This window comes from Dendropsophus ebraccatus, chromosome 11, assembly GCF_027789765.1.
Source record: "Dendropsophus ebraccatus isolate aDenEbr1 chromosome 11, aDenEbr1.pat, whole genome shotgun sequence".
Taxonomy (NCBI): domain Eukaryota; kingdom Metazoa; phylum Chordata; class Amphibia; order Anura; family Hylidae; genus Dendropsophus; species Dendropsophus ebraccatus.
In genome coordinates, this window is record NC_091464.1 from 95,108,137 (window position 1) to 95,129,363 (window position 21,227).

Below are 21,227 nucleotides of genomic sequence, written 5' to 3' on the forward strand. Positions count from 1 at the left end.
ATGTTTTCTAGACATGCTCTGTGACCTTTGCAGGGGGGGGGGCTGTATCCATTACCTATTGTGAATGGCTTGATCCCCTTTTATCTATATACTAGTGTCAGCGTAATCCTGTATGGAATGACGAGCAGGTTTTCTTTATTAGACGTAGCATTCAGACTGCAAGATTTCAGGATTATTTTAAATCATAGATAGAAAACTGGAAAATAAGGAAAATCCCCAAGAGTTCTTAAAGTGGTAGTGTCATTTGTAAAGACATTGCAGAGGTTTCTATCACGGTTCTGAGACCCCTCTGGTTGTGAGTGATATCCGTGTGAAGCATACGGCTGCGAGCTTCCCTCTCCAGCCGACCACCCAACTCCTAGGCCTGACACCTGACACCTAACAACTTTTGACATATCTGGATGAGATGTCAAAAGTTTTTCCATATGACTTTGCATTCTGCCTGTGACTATTGCTGCAGCCGCGGCTCCCTGTAGCGGAGGGGGCAGTGATTGACAGTAATCTGCAGGTTGCCGTGGCTGCAGCACTGCTGACATATACAGTACATTACAATACACATCATGGGGGGTGCAGTTCTGCTAGTGATATGTAACTGCAGTTCCTGACACGGCCATTGGTGGCAGCAGAGCAGCCAGTCACCTTTTACTAATGGCACTCAACGTAATTAATATACTGTGTGTGTGTATATATATATATATATATATATATATATATAATGTATATACTCTTACTTTAGTAAAGTTATAAAGTTATAGAACTTTATTAAACAAATGAAAAAGAAAATCCTTTTTGCCGGAATACCCCTTTAACATAAAGGCAGCAGAGAGCACTGTTTCAGGCTGCAAAGAATACACCACTTCCTCAGGACATACAGCAGCTGATAAGTATCGGAAGAGTTGAGATTTTTTTAATAGAAGTAAAATAAAAATCTCTGGCACTTTCTCGCACCAGTTGATTTATTTTATTTTTGCTGAACTACCCCTTTAAGGCACAGAAATGTAATATTCTCCAGTGGTGGTCATCTGACCTCAAGCTGAACTTCTCACTGACTGAAGATGAAACAGAAAGCAGAAACTCAAGGCGACTGCATTGGAGATTTTTAAGGGGACTCCAGATCTGGTGATGTCCCTGTTTTAGACCTCAGGTAAGAGTATTAGGTATTAGAATGATTCCTTATATTTATAGTGTTTGTCCGGGATGATGTAGCACATGGTGATCTTAGCTCCGCCTCCTGATATGCAGCAGCTGGGTGCAGTATAGCGGCACTATTATATCTGCCCAGTGTGGTTGCACTATTTATCTGCTACCATCCATACTGTAGCTGCAGCCGTGATATTGATGGGTTGGTTTATTATTAGATATGTGCTGCCACTACTATAATATACATTTACATGACGCTGTGTGAGAGGGTCTCACATTCATGGTGTGTATTCATGGGCATCATATTAGCTGTGTTATAAGCAGTAATATATATATAGCAGGTAATCTTGGATAACTTCTTTAGTTCTTTAGGATTAGGGTCACACTAAGTGTTTGTTAATTATTTTTTTTTATACCAAAATTGGTTAAAAAAAAAACTTTGCAGCCAGATGTTAACTGAGAATCAGTGGGGAAATATAGAACGCTATACACACATGGCGCTTTTGTGTTTGGCAACTCTGCTAAATTGCAGCAGGTGAAATAGTGATTTCCCTCATACACTGAAGGTAAAAATGCCAAAATAAACAACATAGGGGAGATTTATCAAACTGGTGCAAAATAGAATTGTCTCAGTCGCCCCTAGTAACCAATCATATTCCACCTTTCATTCCTCACAGACTCTTTGGAAAATGAAAGGTGTAATCTTATTGGTTGCTAGGGGCAACTAAGACAGTTCTACCTTAAACCAGTTTGATAAGGCCCCCTTCACACGTCCGGAAAAAACACCTGGATTTCTTATCAGGAAATCTGGACGTATTTCTGGACCCATAGACTTGCATTAATCACGGACACCCTTCTGGATTTTTCCTGAAGAGCGTCTGTTACATAAAATAGAATCGGATGTTTCAGAGCTGGTCCTATTTTTGTCCGGAATTCCGGTCCGGACGCCCCCCCCCCATAGAAGTCTATGGGAGCCCCGGAACCGTGGACTCTTTCCTGATGTATATCAGGAAAGCGTCCGGAGTTCCGCATTGTCTGCCCACCACCCGTACCCCCGAAACTCACCAGTTGTCTCCTCCGGTCTCCTGCTGCAGCTGTTTCCGGTCTGTTCTGCGCTGCCCACTGTTGTGCTCCGGTCCCCCGACCTCTTCCTGCCACCACAGTGGCAGGTAGATGAGGGGGTCGCAGTGGCAGGGTAGATGAGGGGGACGCAGTGGCAGGGTACACAAGGGGGACGAAGTGGCAGGGTACACAAGGGGGACGCAGTGGCACGGTACACGAGGGGGAAGCAGTGGCAGGGTACACGAGGGGGAAGCAGTGGCAGGGTACACGAGGGGGACGCAGTGGCAAGTAGATGAGGGGGACGCAGTGGCAGGATACACGGGGGGGGGGAAGAAGTGGTAGGGTAGATGAGGGGGACGCAGTGGCAGGGCAGATGAGGGGGACGCAGTGGTAGGGTAGATGAGGGGGACGCAGTGGCAGGGCAGATGAGGGGGTCGCAGTGGCAGGGTAGATGAGGGGGACGCAGTGGCAGGGTACACAAGGGGGACGAAGTGGCAGGGTACACAAGGGGGACGCAGTGGCAGGGTACACAAGGGGGAAGCAGTGGCAGGGTACACAAGGGGGAAGCAGTGGCAGGTAGATGAGGGGGACGCAGTGGCAGGTAGATGAGGGGGACGCAGTGGCAGGGTACACAAGGGGGACGAAGTGGCAGGGTACACAAGGGGGACGCAGTGGCAGGGTACACAAGGGGGAAGCAGTGGCAGGGTACACAAGGGGGAAGCAGTGGCAGGTAGATGAGGGGGACGCAGTGGCAGGTAGATGAGGGGGACGCAGTGGCAGGGTACACGGGGGGGGGAAGAAGTGGTAGGGTAGATGAGGGGGACGCAGTGGCAGGGCAGATGAGGGGGACGCAGTGGCAGGATAGATGAGGGGGACGCAGTGGCAGGTAGATGAGGGGGACGCAGTGGCAGGGTACACGGGGGGGGGGGGAAGAAGTGGTAGGGTAGATGAGGGGGACGCAGTGGCAGGGCAGATGAGGGGGACGCAGTGGTAGGGTAGATGAGGGGGACGCAGTGGCAGGATAGATGAGGGGGACGCAGTGGCAGGGCAGACAAGGAGGACGCAGTGGCAGAGTACACGTGGGGCGATGTGGGTACTTGTGATGTATGTTGGCATGTTAGACCATATTGAGAAGACTTCTTTTTTTTCTCATCAGGAAATCCTGAAGGCATTTCCTAATGGTTTCCTAAAGGTAAAATGGATTACTGTCAGGAAATCCTAATGCTTTCCTGATACCTTTTGAGGCTTCCTAATCAGGATTTGCTGACAGTAAAAACTGACACTGACGTGGGAACGGGGCCTAAATCTCCCCCATGTCTATATGCATATTCGTCTTTTTTGTTGATTTTTTTTTCTGTTATTTTTTTTTATCGCATTATAAACATTTACATCACAGAGAATCACATGCAAAGTTTGTGTCTCAGGGAAGTCTTAAAGGGTCAGTCCAATCATGCAGCCTCCAAAATTCAGTGTGGAAAGATGCACGCCATACTGAGGTGACCATATGATGCCCGGCGAATCCTATTACTTAGGAGAGGGTCCATCCATGGAATGTGCTGGGTGTAGTACAATTACCCACTGAATCTCCTCGTTAAAACGTGGAGGTCACATGGGGGGGGGATAATTGGACTGTCCCTTTAATTATTTTAGTATACTCTCCCATCTGATAGCATGATAACGTCACATGACCTAGGTCAGAGCCAATGATAGGTGGCAGCAGTGACTTCTCTACGCCGTCACCTGATACAAGCGTAAAGACTGGCGGTCAGGAGGCGCCAGCAGCGGAATCAGTATGTACATAGATCATATATTTTACTTGTCATTTGTAGAGGTTGTAAAATTCTGGAAACATTCATACATTTTATGAATATCCAAGAATATTGGAGCTATAGCTCCACATGGTTTGATTACTGTAACCCATTATATTTAAATTATATTCAGTGGCGGTCTTTGGCACCAAGCACCCCAAGCGATCGCTTGGGGCCCCCAACATCCAGGGGGGCCCCCTCGCCCCGATCTTGTGCTCAAGACCGCTGGACAGGGCCGCTGCCCCACTCACTGCTGCCATCTGAACTGTAGCTATGAGCACTCGTAATGAGCGCTCATAGTTACATGCAGCAGCACTGACAGGGCGGGAGACATTGGCCCCCTTCCTGTCAGTCACTCTTGTGGCCGCAGGAAGGGTTTTCCTTGCAGTCACAAGTGGCAGCTTTGTCCTTGTGGTGCCGGCGCTCCAGTGACATCACTGGAGCATCGGCGCCAGGACAACGGGAGTGCGGCCTCTTGTGATCGCAGGGAAAACCCTTCCTGTAGCCACAAGAGTGAAGAGAAGAGGAGACGCCCGGACCCAGGTGAGTATAAGTGTTTGTTTTATTGTGTTATATACTATATGGGAGGGGGAGCACACAGGGGTCTGTTTAACTGGGGGAACGCACATCGGGGGTCTATATAAATGGGGGGAGCACACAGGGGGGCTATAGACTACTGGAGCTTCACAGAGGGGTCTATATACTACTGGGGGCAGCACACAGGGGGTCTATATACTACTTGGGGCAGCAGAATGAGGTCTATATACAACTTGGAGAGCACACAGGAGGTCTATATCCAAGTGGGGGAGCACACAGGAGGGATATATACTACTGGGGGAGCACACAGGGGGTCTATATACTACTGGGGGAACATACAGGGGGTCTATATACTACTTGTGAGTCACACAGGTGGTCTATATATAACTGGGGGAGCACACAGGGGTCTGTATACTACTGGGGCAGCACACAAGGGGTCTATATAATACTGGTGGGGCACACAGGGGGTCTATATACTACTGGGGGAACCACACAGGGGGTTTATATACTACTGGAGGAGCACACAGGGGTCTATATCCAAGTGGGGGAGCACACAGGACTTCTATATCCAAGTGGGGGAGCACACAGGGGGCCTATATACTAGTGGGGGAGCACACAGGGGGTATATACAACTGGGGGCAGCACACAGGGGGTCTATATACAACTGGGGCAGCACACAGGAGGTCTATATACTAGTGGGGGAGTACACGGAGGGCTATATATAACTGGGGGAACACACAGGGGTCTATATATTACTGGCGGTAGCGCACAAGGGGTATATACTACTGGGGGCAACACACAGCGGTCTATTGTTTTGGAACGCGTGTCGAGGGGGGGGGGCCCCAGACATAATTTCGCTTGGGGCCCCAGAAATGCCAAGACCGCCCCTGATTATATTTAAATTAAAACATTAAAAATATTTTGTAAATATTACTACTATTAAACTATGATAATATAATATTAATAGCAGAAGGTTGGAATATGGATTATTATCACAGTGTGTTATTATAAATATATTTTAATAACAAGAAAAGACGTGGATCCAGCTGTGCCACCACCAATATGGCGGCCGGAATATCCCTCTACGCCAGCGACAGGAGGCGTCTGCGCACTGAGCATGCGCGGAGTGTCGCCCGCTGATGACGCCATCGGTTCGCTCTGCCACGTCTCTCCTGGGCAGCTGCGGAGAGTAAAGGGAAGAAGAGAAGTGGGGAGCCCGAGGCTGCAGGAAGACGGGCGCCTCGCTCCCCTGCAACCCTCCCCCGCGACGTGCACCCTGCATGGGCCCAACATGCAGCAGACAGAGCCCTGCCAGACACCAGCCCCGACCGATGACTGAGCCGCCGCTGCCCGTCCATGTGTGAGTAGCAGCCGAGATGTCACCGCGCACAGAACTACAACTCCCAGCATGCCCTGGCTGACTTCATCTCTCAGGGAATGCTGGGAGTTGTAGTTTTGCAACAGCTGCAGAGCCACAGGTTGCAGACTGCCTCCCTGTAGTCCTCCATGTGCAGGCAGCACATCAGTCATACTCCACAGCATCCACTGCAGGCGGCCAGGCATGATGGGAGTTGTAGTTCATCATAAGAGTGCTTATATGTTACAGCTATGTGTCATGTGCATGATGGGAGTTGTAATTTAACAGCAGCTGCAGAGGCGCAGGTTGCCTCCACATACACCGGGGTAGGGAAGCTTGGCCCTCCAGCTGTGGCCAAACTACAACTCCCATTGTGCCTGGACAGCAGAAGCTAAAGCTTTGGGAGTTGTAGTTTGGCCACAGCTGGAGAGCCCCTGTCATACACCCATCATGACATACTGGGAGTTGTAGTTACTTAACCCTTAGAGGGACATGGGTTGAATCCTCCTACATCTTATCTATGTTCCCACTATGACATGCATGCTGGGAGTTGTAGTGTCCCAACAGCTGCAGAGGCGCAGGTTGTATGTCGTATACCTGTCCTCTCACACACACATAGCGTAACCGTAGGATGCGTGATGGGATGATGTCTGCTGCAGGACATGCTGGAAGTTGTAGTTACACTCTGCTTAGTCCCCATCTGCCCGTATATTCCTACACACATGCAGCGCCCTGAGCTAAAATTCTAGAGAATCCTGTGGGCTGCACAGAGCGGATGGATACCTGTCCCTGCGCTGATACATTGTAACGAACCATCAGGACAGGGCTGAGATCTCTGCTGCTGCGGATGCGATGGTCAGACTGTGCGCTATTGTAACCAACCCTCAGCTGTGATAAGTCACTCAGGAACCAGAAGGCTCAGGATGAGCAGTGCAGTCACTCAGGAGGCTGGGGATGAGCAGTGCAGTCACTCAGGAACCAGGAGGCTCAGGATGAGCAGTGCAGTCACTCAGGAACCAGGAGGCTCAGGATGAGCAGTGCAGTCACTCAGAAGGGCTCCGGATGAGCAGTGCAGTCACTCAGGAACCAGGAGGCTCAGCATGAGCAGTGCAGTCACTCAGGAACCAGGAGACTCAGGATGAGCTGTGCAGTCACTCAGGAACCAGGAGACTCAGGATGAGCAGTGCAGTCACTCAGGAACCAGGAGGCTCAGGATGAGCAGTGCAGTCACTCAGGAACCAGGAGGCTCAGGATGAGCAGTGCAGTCACTCAGGAACCAGGAGGCTCAGGATGAGCAGTGCAGTCACTCAGAAGGGCTCCGGATGAGCAGTGCAGTCACTCAGGAACCAGGAGGCTCAGCATGAGCAGTGCAGTCACTCAGGAACCAGGAGACTCAGGATGAGCTGTGCAGTCACTCAGGAACCAGGAGACTCAGGATGAGCAGTGCAGTCACTCAGGAACCAGGAGGCTCAGGATGAGCAGTGCAGTCACTCAGGAACCAGGAGGCTCAGGATGAGCAGTGCAGTCAATCAGGAACCAGGAGGCTCAGGATGAGCAGTGCAGTCACTCAGGAGGCTGGGGATGAGCAGTGCAGTCACTCAGAAGGGCTCCGGATGAGCAGTGCAGTCACTCAGGAACCAGGAGGCTCAGCATGAGCAGTGCAGTCACTCAGGAACCAGGAGACTCAGGATGAGCTGTGCAGTCACTCAGGAACCAGAAGGCTCAGCATGAGCAGTGCAGTCACTCAGGAACCAGGAGGCTCAGGATGAGCAGTGCAGTCACTCAGGAACCAGGAGGCTCAGGATGAGCAGTGCAGTCACTCAGGAACCAGGAGGCTCAGGATGAGCAGTGCAGTCACTCAGGAACCAGGAGGCTCAGGATGAGCAGTGCAGTCACTCAGGAACCAGGAGGCTCAGGATGAGCAGTGCAGTCACTCAGGAGACTCAGGATGAGCAGTGCAGTCACTCAGGAGGCTCAGGATGAGCAGTGCAGTCACTCAGGAGGCTCAGGATGAGCAGTGCAGTCACTCAGGAGGCTCAGGATGAGCAGTGCAGTCACTCAGGAGGCTCAGGATGAGCAGTGCAGTCACTCAGGAGGCTCCGGATGAGCAGTGCAGTCACTCAGGAGGCTCCTGATGAGCAGTGCAGTCACTCAGAAGGGCTCCGGATGAGCAGTGCAGTCACTCAGAAGGGCTCTGGATGAGCAGTGCAGTCACTCAGAAGGGCTCCGGATGAGCAGTGCAGTCACTCAGGAACCAGGAGACTCAGGATGAGCTGTGCAGTCACTCAGGAACCAGGAGGCTCAGGATGAGCTGTGCAGTCACTCAGGAACCAGGAGGCTCAGGATGAGCTGTGCAGTCACTCAGGAACCAGGAGGCTCAGGATGAGCTGTGCAGTCACTCAGGAACCAGGAGGCTCAGGATGAGCTGTGCAGTCACTCAGGAACCAGGAGGCTCAGGATGAGCGGTGCCATACATGTCACTGACACACATGCAGTTGTGGAGAGAATGTAGACCCTACCCCCAGTAGTGGTGACATGTAGGGTCTAGCAGCATTTCTCATGCCGGGCCTCCTGCTTTATGACGTACAGTGAAGAGCGGCACACGCAGCATTGTAGAGGGAGAGTGTGACTATGTACCGGTCTGCACTGTGTCTGTTACATTCTGCTCATGCACCAGGATGCTCAGGATGAACAATGCTGGGAGACCCAGAATGTCATAGAAGACACATTGTTATAGGGAGTTACATTCTCCCTCTGTAATACCTACATATATTCAGAACTGGGATTTCAGCTCTGGAGGAAACTAGAGAGGCGACACAATGTAACCTCCTCTGTACTGTACTATTTAGTGCAGCTTTATCATCTGCCACATCTGTGTCCTGGGTGGGATGCCCAGCGCCCCCACTGTCCATGTCTGGTATTGCAGCTCAGCTCCATTGCCCAGAATAGGAAAACCATGACCTAATGTGTGTATTGTGGCCCGGTGCCCTGTGCGGCAGGTAAACAGACGCTGAACCTCGGCCCGTCCAAGTCACCCAGATTTCCACAGTCTCTTCTGATGAAGAACTGATAACTCCCCCCCACACACACACACGCATGCACACACGCACACACATCTTCCTACTTGCTTTTCCGCCATGTTTTCTGCAGTTCTCCCATTGGAATTAATGAACCTGGAAGCTCAGGATGAGCAGGGATGCTATATAGTAGCCTCCTGTTATGTAGGCTTATCCCTTGGATGAGAAGACTCCAATAGAAAGCTGATGTGCAGCCTGCGCCTGTTGCAGACTACAACTCCCAGCATGCCCTGAGAGCCTGCAGCTGGGGGTTGTAGTTCTGCACGGATCCCGGGCCTATGACTCTGATTCTCAGTAATCTCTGCTGCTCCATTGAGCTGAGTGCAGATCGCTGGCTGTAAAATCCTGGAAAGCAGAAAGGAGATTTCTGAGATTTCACAACATGTGATTATCCGGACAGACGAGCCGTAATTGCCACTAAGACGGAGACTTCCAAGAAGGCGGCCGGTCACTGACTACACAGCATAGTGAGTCACTGGCCGCAGGTGATAGCACAGAAGTATGGCCACCTGCCCCGCAACCTAGCATTAGCCTGCTTGCTGATGGTTTCCAGGTTGCAGCTTCCATTGAAGTAAATAGGACCCGTGTACACCTTTAATATGTGACATACAGGAGCATGGGGCCCTCAGGCAGAACCGATGTGACTCACCGGGGCCCAGTGTATCGGTAACAGTCTCTTCTGGGCGGTGTGTCACATTGCTGTTTGCCTTGGGAGTCTCTTGTGACCTCATGTATTCTCCACTTCCCAGGACTTAAAGGGGAATTATCCTGTTATTAGGAATTATATCTGATAGGCCGGAGCTCAGCGACAGGTGGTCTCACTTCAGGTTTCTTTAAAGTGATACTGTCCCCCCATTACTATGTGTGATCTCCGCACCCATCCACTCCACAACCTTAGATGCTGAGTTACATCCTGTATTATACTGCAGAGCTGCACTCACTATTCTGCTGGTGGGGTCACTGTGTATATACATTACATTACTAATCCTGAGTTCCATCCTGTATTATACCCCAGAGCTGCACTCACTATTCTGCTGGTGAGGTCACTGTGTACATACATTACATTACTGATCCTAAGTTACATCCTGTATTATACTCCAGAGCTGCGATCACTATTCTGCTGGTGGGGTCACAGTGTACTGATCCTGTATTATACTCTGGAGCAGGCTGAGGTTGGGAGGTCACTTGAGGACTCCTCAGCCGCCTCCTTGGTCGGGCTCCATCTTTCCGCTTTCTCGCTGTATTGGAAAGTAAAGCCGAGCGTCTTCTCCTCTCCAGGAAACGTTGATGTCTTGTGACGTCCCTTACGGCCGGAGTATCAGCCAGAGGTCCCGGGGTTCCTGCAGTATAGAAAAGCGTAAACCCACGGAGGCCTAAACAAACATCTCCCCCCCCCCCACACACTCACACACACACACATATACTACAAAGATCATCTCGCTTTACAACTTTTACCCCCCCCCCCCAAAAAAAAATAAATAAAATAAATAAATAACAAAAATTAAAAAAGTTCTTTACTGTCCTCAGTGTGCCGAGGCTGCAGCTAAGGTGGTGGAGGGAGGTGCGAGCAGGGCCGGTCCCCCTTATCTTCCGGTATAATTAATCTGTGTGTTTTCTCGGCAGAGCTGACAATCCCGGCTGGCTGTGTGGCAGGCCTCGGAGTGGAGCTGACTGTTGGATGTGTACCGGTACCTTGTCATGCCCGGCGGAAGAAGGGGTCCAAGCCGGCAGCAGTTGAGCCGTTCTGCGTTGCCCTCGCTGCAGACGTTGGTTGGCGGGACGTGTGGCAATGGCACGGGGCTGAGGAACAGGTACTGCGACCGGTGGTGGCGGCCACTACAGGGGAAATGTGGTATTACATGGTGGTCATTCACTGTAAGCCATGGAGGGGTTGGGTGCATGCTGGGTCATAGTGGGGGGGGGGGGGGGGGGGAAGTGTCCCTCTGCCCCCACCTCCCTGCATATGTTTAGGACCCAGTGGATCCCGCAGTCCCTGTGTTGCTCTTATTCCAGGTCCTGTAGTATGTGGCCTCGGACGTCGCCCTCCTCTGTCGCCCTCTTCCTCCGCTCTTTGAAGTCTCCAGAGCTGTAAATCCTTTGATGCCGTTACTTTCATCATGGAGTCAGGGAGCAGATGTAATTCACGGACGGAGCGCGCGTCAGCTGACAGGCCGGGGGAAGATTACATACAGAAAAGCACAAAAATGTTTCCTTTTTTTAATTTATTTTTTTAATTTTAACTTAAAACCATAACCTAGGAAATGTGCAGTACCGGGGCTTCTATAAGGCGGGAACCACGGATCCGTAAGGAAGGACGGGAGGCGTAAGGAGAGGGGGAGAGGTGTGGGGGGGGGAGGGGGCGGTGAGCGGTTATTGTGGTTAATTCACCAGTGCACAACCCACATAGGAGAACAATAAGGGAAGTCACAATAGTCGCAGGAGATGGTGGAGACGTCACAAATAGGAGAAATATACAGATTGGTAATAAGTCTTTGATGATGAGATATGGGGAGAAAAAAAGTGCAATTTGTACAGAACAACAGTCCTCATCCCAGCGCGCTGCTCTTCTCTCTGCTCTTTTCTTCTCCTCTTCTTCCTGCCTTTTTTCTTGCTCTGCCCCCCGTCTGTCTCTCTGCTTTTCTTTTCTCTCTCTCTGCCCCCCATCTATCTCTCTTCCCTCTGTCTCTCTCTGCCCCCCATCTATCTCTCTGCCCCCCATCTATCTCTCTGCCCCCCATCTATCTCTCTGCCCCCCATCTATCTCTCTGCCCCCCATCTATCTCTCTTCCCTCTGTCTCTCTCTGCCCCCATCTATCTCTCTGCCCCCCATCTATCTCTCTGCCCCCCATCTATCTCTCTTCCCCCCATCTATCTCTCTTCCCTCTGTCTCTCTCTGCCCCCCATCTATCTCTCTTCCCTCTGTCTCTCTCTGCCCCCATCTATCTCTCTGCCCCCCATCTATCTCTCTGCCCCCCATCTATCTCTCTCCCCTCTGTCTCTCTCTGCCCCCCATCTGTCTCTCTCTCTCTGCCCCCCCCCCCCCCCCCCCCTGTATATGCACGCTCGTCCTTTCTGTAAGTCGCTGTTTTCTGCTCGGCTCTCTCGCTCTTCGTTTGCCTTTCTGCCCCGTATTGCTTCTCTTCTCGCTCGCTCTGCACTCTCTCTCTACTTTGTGTTCACATTTGTGTTGTCTCTCTTGCTGTCACTCTTTCCCACCCTACTTTCTCCTGTTCTTTTTTTCTGCTCGTCACTGATACGTTTGCTTATTTTTGCTCTTTCGTTCATTTTTCGCTGCCCTTGGGGCCCCCCCCCCCTCGCTGCCCTTGGGGCCCCCCCCCCTCGCTGCCCTTGGGGCCCCCCCCTCGCTGCCCTTGGGGCCCCCCCCCCCTCGCTGCCCTTGGGGCCCCCCCCCCCTCGCTGCCCTTGGGCCCTCACTTGTTTGTGTGTTCTTGCCCTTTGTTTGTTCCTGTTGTACATTCTCACCTTTTTTGCTCTTTCTCCTCTTCTTGCTCTCTTATTGTCTCCTCCCCTGCACTCTCACAGTGTTCTCTCGCAGTCCTGGGCTCTTCGCTCACTGTTGGCCATTTATCTTGGATTCTGTATTCCCCCTGTAGGAATGGCAGCGCCGTCAGCTTATCCGCCCCTCCCATCACCGCACTGATCACCCCAGAGCCGGTGCGTCACTGCCGTATTCCTGATCTGCCGCTGGACGGGAGTCTTCTCTTCGAGTTCCTCTTTTTCATCTACCTTCTGGTGTCGCTCTTCATCCAGTACATAAACATATACAAGACGGTTTGGTGGTATCCGTACAATCACCCGGCCTCCTGCACGTCATTGGTGAGTGACCGATTCCATAGCTAGTCCTGCTCTCAGCTGTATCCAGTGTAGACAATGCTCTGTGAGCTCCAGGCTGATACATTGTACATAGCTAGTCCTGCTCTCAGCTGTATCCAGTGTAGACAATGCTCTGTGAGCTCCAGACTGATACATTGTACATAGCTAGTCCTGCTCTCAGCTGTATCCAGTGTAGACAATGCTCTGTGAGCTCCAGACTGATACATTGTACATAGCTAGTCCTGCTCTCAGCTGTATCCAGTGTAGACAATGCTCTGTGAGCTCCAGGCTGATACATTGTACATAGCTAGTCCTGCTCTCAGCTGTATCCAGTATAGACAATGCTCTGTGAGCTCCAGACTGATACATGGTACATAGCTAGTCCTGCTCTCAGCTGTATCCAGTGTAGACAATGCTCTGTGAGCTCCAGACTGATACATTGTACATAGCTAGTCCTGCTCTCAGCTGTATCCAGTGTAGACAATGCTCTGTGAGCTCCAGACTGATACATTGTACATAGCTAGTCCTGCTCTCAGCTGTATCCAGTGTAGACAATGCTCTGTGAGCTCCAGACTGATACATTGTACATAGCTAGTCCTGCTCTCAGCTGTATCCAGTGTAGACAATGCTCTGTGAGCTCCACACTGATACATTGTACATAGCTAGTCCTGCTCTCAGCTGTATCCAGTGCAGACAATGCTCTGTGAGCTCTACAGCCTGGACTCTTTTGTCTTGCAGAATTTCCACCTCATTGACTATCACCTGGCAGCTTTTATCACAGTGATGTTAGCCCGGCGCCTGGTCTGGGCCCTCATCTCTCAGGTAGGTGCTCTTCTCCTCTTCCCTTCTTGCCATTGTTCTCATTGGGGCCCCTACAGCAGGATGTTGGTGACAGGCGGCACCAGCAGGAGGTGCTGTGGGCATCATACCTGGAGCCAGTAGTATGGTTGTCTATGGGAATGTGCTGTCACATCATGGGGTGGCCCATACCATCCTACACCTGCCCTGCAGGGGGGGCCATTATATGGCTGTGTAACCCCTTACTTGCTGCTGCTTCCTCAATTTCTGCTCACCCAGTGCGTCAGTAACACCTTCTCCACCGCACGCAATCTATAGTGTTGTATTGTGTAAGCATCACCCCAGCACATGGTATAGCAGAGAGTGGTCAGACAGGAGGTCCCTGTGTGCGTACTGTTGGCCCAGTCACCCGAAGGGTTAATAATAACACCTGCATGTGATTGGACAGAATTGTCTCATTGATAGTAACCTGTGGTTCGTTCCTCCATCAGGCTTCTCAGGTAGGATCGGCGTCCATGTTGCAGTATGGCGCTCTGATCACCGCCCGCCTGGTCCTGCTCACACTGTGCGGGTGGGTTTTCTGCTGGACCCTTGTCAACCTGTTCCGCAACCATTCAGTTCTGAACCTGCTCTTCCTGGGCTACCCGTGAGTATCCTCTTTGTGTCACCTATGTGTCTCCATGGTAACAGACTACATCCCCTGTGTAGTCGGATCCAGCACTTGTGGTGTTCTAGCTCTTCCCTTAGGATGTGATGATGTCTCAGCCACCCCGGTCTGTTTGCCCCCACAGGTTCGGGGTATATGTACCTCTCTGCTGCTTTCACCAAGACAACCGCTCGCAGCCTTTGCCCACAGACTGCGGATACCTCGTCCAGGACTCGTTGGTGGAGGACGGTGCTAATGGCGTGGCCAGCCTCGTCAGACCCAAAGACTTCCTCTCTCTCCTGCGCGAGTCTTTGAGGGAACAGTTCAACTCTCCCCCTTCCATCCCCTCCCACAGCTGCCCACTGTCCCCGGACCTCATACGGAACGAAGTGGAGTGCTTAAAGGCCGACTTCAACCGTCGGATCAAGGAAGTGCTGTTCAACTCCCTATTCAGTGCCTACTACGTGGCCTTTCTGCCGCTGTGCTTCGTAAAAGTAAGTCCCTGCATTGTGTCTCCATCTCTCCCCTCCGACCACCACCCAAGCTGCTGCACAGGACTCCAATCACAACGCCATCCAGGAGGTTTTGCAGCTTTATTAAAGGGGTTGTTAAGCCCCAAAAAAAAAATGTATTTCAACTAGTCCAAGCAAGTGCCAGAGATTTGTAATTTACTTCTATTAAAAAATCTCCAGCTTTACAGTACTTATCAGCTGCTGTATGTCCTGCAGGAAGTGGTGTATTCTCTCCAGTCTGAAACAGTGCTCTCTGCTGCCACCTCTGTCCATGTCAGGAACTGTCCAGAGCAGGAGAGGTTTTCTATGGGGATTTGCTGCTGCTCTGGACAGTTCCTGACATGGACAGAGGTGGCAGCAGAGAGCACTGTGCCAGACTGGAGAGAATACACCACTTCCTGCAGGACATACAGCAGCTGATAAATACTGGAAGAAAGATGTTTTAATAAAATTAAATTACAATCTCTGCCACTTTTTGGCACAAGTTAATAAAAAAAAAAAAACTTTTTTGGTGAACAACCCCTTTAACTCCTTGCCACAAAATGACATTCCTGACGATCAGGCAGCAGGAGGAGGCTGTCTCACACAGCTCCCTTCTGCTGCCACTGCCCGAACGGGAGCCGCACTATCCCCTCGGGCAGTTTACGCGGTCTGCAGCGTCTATGGGGATATCCAGAGGGAGATCCACTCCCGAGCCGTGCACTGCTATGGTATAACGGGGACCTGATTGTGTGAATGAGCTGTCAGTGTTCTAACAGCTCATTCACTCTGTAATACATTACAGCACTGATCATGTGCTGTAATGTATTATAGATACACCTGCAAAAGTTTGTTAAAAAACACACGTATGTAACATATAGTAACTGCTATATAACATGGATATCACTGTAATAATACCGACCTGACGGATAACGATAACATGTCATATGTGACATGTAGTAACCGCTATATAACATGTCATATGTGACGTGTAGTAACCACTATATAACATGTCATATGTGACGTGTAGTAACCACTATATAACATGTCATATGTGACGTGTAGTAACCACTATATAACATGTCATATGTAACGTATAGTAACCGCCATATAACATGGATATCACTGTAATCGTACCGACCTGACGGATAACGATAACATGTCATATGTGACATGTAGTAACCGCTATATAACATGTCATATGTCACGTGTAGTAACCGCTATATAACATGTCATATGTGACGTGTAGTAACCACTATATAACATGTCATATGTGACGTGTAGTAACCGCTATATAACATGTCATATGTAACGTGTAGTAACCGCTGTATAACACGTCATATGTAACATATAGTAACCGCCATATAACATGGATAGCACTGTAATCGTACCGACCTGACGGATAACGATAACATGTCATATGTGACATGTAGTAACCGCTATATAACATGTCATATGTGACGTGTAGTAACCGCTATATAACATGTCATATGTCACGTGTAGTAACCGCTATATAACATGTCATATGTCACGTGTAGTAACCGCTATATAACATGTCATATGTCACGTGTAGTAACCGCTATATAACATGTCATATGTGACGTGTAGTAACCGCTATATAACATGTCATATGTGACGTGTAGTAACCGCTATATAACATGTCATATGTGACGTGTAGTAACCGCTATATAACACGTCATATGTAACGTATAGTAACCGCCATATAACATGGATATCACTGTAATCGTACCGACCTGACGGATAACGATAACATGTCATATGTAACGTATAGTAACGGCTATATAACATGTCATATGTAACGTATAGTAACCGCTGTATAACACGTCATATGTAACGTATAGTATCCGCTGTATAACACGTCATATGTAACGTATAGTATCCGCTGTATAACATGTCATATGTAACGTATAGTATCCGCTGTATAACATGTCATATGTAACGTATAGTATCCGCTGTATAACATGTCATATGTAACGTATAGTATCCGCTGTATAACATGGATATCACTGTAACCGTACCGACCTGATGGATAACGATAACGTCATATCTAATGTATAGTAACATATAGTGATATTTTGGCACTGCAAGGCTCTGTGACACGGTATAATGGCTAAAAATATAAAAATAAAAAAAAGGCCCCAAACTTTCCCAGGTTTCAGGGGAGTCAGGTGACGCACTGCGGCCACATATGGGGGATTTCTAGAAACATTGGAATAAGCGGAATAAATAGTGAGTTGCATTTCTCAGTATTTGCTGTTAGAGGGAAAAATGGATTAAAATATCTGCCAGAAAATGAATTTTAAATTTCCCCTCCAACCTGCTTAAATTTCTGTGAAACACCTAAAGGGTTAATAAACGTATGAAATGTTACTTTGAGTACTTTGAGGGGTGCAGGGTTGCCCCTACTCGTTACTTTTAGAGATGAGCAAACCGGGTTCAGGTTCGAGTTGATCTGAACCCGAACGATCGGCATTTGATTAGCGGCGGCTGCTGAACTTGGATAAAGCTCTAAGGTTGTCTGGAAAACATGGATACAGCCAATGACTATATCCATGATTTCCATATAGCCTTAGGGCTTTATCCAACTTCAGCAGCCACCGCTAATCAAATGCCGATCGTTCGGGTTCGGATGGACTCCAGCTGCTCCAGGTGCGCTCATCTCTAGTTACATTCCACCGGAACGTAGGGGCATCATGGGTAGCCACGGATCGCTCCTCTCCCTCTCTATTTGGTGATGTGGTTTTTGATATTTCTCATTGTTCATCATTTTTTTCTAGTCACCATTTGTTTGATACACATACAGTTCTATACACTTATATTTCCTTTTGATTATGATTTTTGCATCCCTAGGCTGTATATTTACCATGTTTCACCAGTGAGGGTTAGTTGAGCTTTACTGTGGGACCGTGTGTTTACCCTGGGGGTCCCCTTTACTGTGTGGGTCCCACCATGTGTTTTTTCCTTTTGGGAATTTTAATTGTTTTTAACGTGTAGGGATTCTTGTTCCTTTGCCTCCCTTTGTGTCAGGATATGTTATCGTTCTAGTAATTATTAATAAACATTTCTTGTATTATTTCTTATTTTGGTGTACTCCTTCATATTACATACCCCTGTCTCTCTTTTTTTGGTGTTGTACATTTTTAGGCCCCGTTCCCACTGCGCTACCTTTGCTCAGTGGGAACGGGGCCTTACCAGGTATGTGTAGGAAGCACCCGTTTATTCATTACATTTGGTAGTGCATGCCCCAACTCTTGTGTATATCTCCTGGTTTTATATGCCATAAGAAGCAAATGCAGAGTTCCCCTTTAAGCCATTGTCTTGTCTTGCAGAGCACTCAGTATTACGACATGCGCTGGTCGTGTGAGCACCTCATCATGGTGTGGATCAATGCCTTTGTCATGTTGACCACACAGCTGCTGCCGCCACGATACTGCGACTTATTACACAGGTCTGCCTCCCATCTGGGACGGTGGCAGAAACTAGAGCCCGGCTCTTACAGCAACGCTCCGCAGCATATGTGAGTAGTCTGCCAGTCCATGTGCCTGTGGTATATGTATATGGTATATGTGAGCAGTCCATGTACCTGCAGTATATGTGAGCAGTCCACGTGCCTGTGATATATGTATATATGTATATATGTATGTGGTATATGTGAGCAGTCCATGTGACTGTGGTATATGTATGTGGTATATGTGAGCAGTCCACGTACCTGCGGTATATGTATATATGTATGTGGTATATGTGAGCAGTCCATGTACCTGCGGTATATGCATATATGTATGTGGTATATGTGAGCAGTCCATGTACCTGCGGTATATGCATATATGTATGTGGTATATGTGAGCAGTCCACGTACCTGCGGTATATGTATATATGTATGTGGTATATGTGAGCAGTCCATGTACCTGCGGTATATGCATATATGTATGTGGTATATGTGAGCAGTCCACGTGCCTGCGGTATATGTATATGGTATATGTGAGCAGTCCATGTGCCTGCGGTATATGCATATATGTATGTGTTGCACGTGAGGTCGGTATATCTGTGACTAACGCGAGCTTTCTCTGTCCGCAGCTGGTCAGACAGCACAGTGTGGCCGCAGGGCGTCCTCGTACGACACAGTCGGAGTTTATACAAAGCGGTGGGGCCGTATAATGTAGCAGTGCCTTCTGATGTCTCACACGCAAGATTTTACGTAAGTAACCATTCCTGTTTGCCGCCGTTTCCGGCTTCTCATCCAACATAAGCAAATGAGATGGAAAGGTCCGATCCACTCCACGGCCACAGAATGAGCCCCTGCACAGTTATCTTATGGGGTCAGTATCATGTAGAAGTTTTATATAGTAAAAAAAAAACTGTACAGCAGACCCCCTGCTAACGCCTGACATCAGCCATCCCTCTCATGTCAGTCATTCAGCCGCGTTGCGCCTGCTGGATGTCCGATTAGCACATCAATCACTTCTGCAGTTGCAGGCCTGTACATAACCCCTATTACATGCACTATTACATGCACCCCACAGTATCTGACAGATAGAGACCAAAGCCAGGAATGGATGTGAGAAGAGGAGAAATCTCAGTCCTGCTCCCTGCATATAGTCCTGGCTTTGGCTTCAATCATCTGTGTGTGTAAAAGGGCCCTAACCCTCCATAGTATTACCCTCCCAGCCAGACATAGCAGAGCACCAATCTATCTGAAACATGTAATACATCCAGGGTGCAAAAAGAAAGTTAAAAAGTTTTTTAAAATATTTTAAAAAAAACAAAACAGAAAAGCAAACTTCTACAATAAGTGTCTCTGTGAAAATGTTATTGATCCCGTGTGGTGGACAGCTTAAAAATAAACCAAAATATGCTAAACACCAGATGGTCATATGACATCTCAGAAAGTCAAAATATTAAAAACTCTCCTGAGTGGTGTGAGTGTGTGTGTGCGCGCTGCCTGTCCGTGTGTGTGCGCGCTGCCTGTCCGTGTGTGTGCGCGCTGCCTGTCCGTGTGTGTGCGCGCTGCCTGTCCGTGTGTGTGCGCGCTGCCTGTCCGTGTGTGTGCGCTGCCAGGCTGGTCCAGTAGCGCAGAGCTTTGGCTGTTCAGGAACTCGTTGTATTAGTACCGGCTTATTTTAGGCCTGCGTGGCTGAGCAGTTTTCTTAACTTATTTTTTTTTAACCTTTGCACACTGCAGTGCGGTGTATTGTGCCTGTCAGCTGTAGACGCATATACAGGGTCTGGTGCCCTTCAGGGGGCCCCCGGCTGTCAGAATAAGAACCATTAGTGATTATTGATCATTAGGTCTATTGGTCAGAATTAGGGTCCATTTACACAGAAAGATTATCTGGCAAAGATTTGAAGCCAAAGCCAGAAACAGACTATAAACAGAGATCCGGTCATAAAGGAAAGCCTGAGATTTCTCCTCTTTTCAAATCTATTCCTGGCTTTGGCTTCAAATCTTTGGCAGATAATCTGTCAAATAATCTTTCTGTGTAAATGGACCCTTAGAATATTAGTAATTATTATTAGTCCTATGGGCAGGTACTAAATGGTTAAACAGTCCTGATGCAGGAAGGTGATGGGGTTAGAGGGGACTGTGGGTGGACGGTATTAGCAGGGTGGATGCAGTGACTTCCAGGCTGACTATCTCCTCTTGTGTCCGACAGTTCCTGTTCCACCGGCCGTTACGACTACTGAATGTCCTGGTGGTCCTGGAGGGCAGCCTGGTGATGTATCAGCTGTACTCCCTGCTCCGCGCCGAGAAGTGGAACCACACCCTCTCCATGGCGCTCATCCTCTTCTGCAACTATTACGTCTTGTTTAAACTCCTACGGGACAGGATAGTATTGGGGAAAGCGTATTCTCACCCCCTCAACAGCTATGGACTCAAACCCCACTGACCCCAAACCCAGCGCGTCCGTGCCATAGGGACAGACTCAGCCGCGGAGGAGGAGGAAAACAAAAAATCTGAAAATATTTTCATACACTTCTATTTTTTTCTGCCAATGTTTATAAATATTTAAGATATTTTATATTTTGTATACAATTTTTTGTTTGTGTTCACTCGTCGGGAAGAGCTGTCACCGGGAAAACCAAAAACCACCATGAAGGCAGGAATTCTCTATAGACGTGCATGTCCCAAAGAGAGCATCACCGCTCCCATACCGTATTATGTGAGAAAGGGGCATCATACGCAGGTGGTGGAGGTAGCGCCACCCGCAGGCCCTGCCAGTGTTCAGCAGATTTCAGTGCCACTTGCCTGTGTTATCGCAGAGCTTAATAGTATTGAAGAGAAAATAATAAAAAAAAAAAAAAGAAAAGAAAAGTTCGTTTTGATAATGTCTTGTATTCTCTGGGGGAGGAAGGGTTAAATTGGAAGCTCTGACTTCAAAGGATTGTTCACATTTTATAATGTGGGGTCAATTGTTCTCTCTTAAAAGTATAAACACATCATCTTACAGAGAGAGCGCC

General features: G+C 48.9%; 1 protein-coding gene across 1 annotated transcript; it reads left to right on the forward strand.

Moving 5' to 3' along the window:
• The first annotated feature begins 5,684 nt into the window (after positions 1-5,684).
• On the forward strand, positions 5,685-20,788 carry TMEM39A (transmembrane protein 39A). The gene is made up of 9 exons (XM_069944368.1): positions 5,685-5,907; positions 10,605-10,792; positions 12,596-12,818; positions 13,554-13,637; positions 14,105-14,259; positions 14,405-14,753; positions 18,101-18,288; positions 18,846-18,966; positions 20,423-20,788. The coding sequence occupies exons 2-9, from the start codon at positions 10,680-10,682 to the stop codon at positions 20,654-20,656; spliced, it is 1,467 nt and encodes a 488-aa protein (XP_069800469.1). The 5' UTR covers positions 5,685-5,907; positions 10,605-10,679; the 3' UTR covers positions 20,657-20,788.
• The last annotated feature ends 439 nt before the right edge of the window (positions 20,789-21,227 follow it).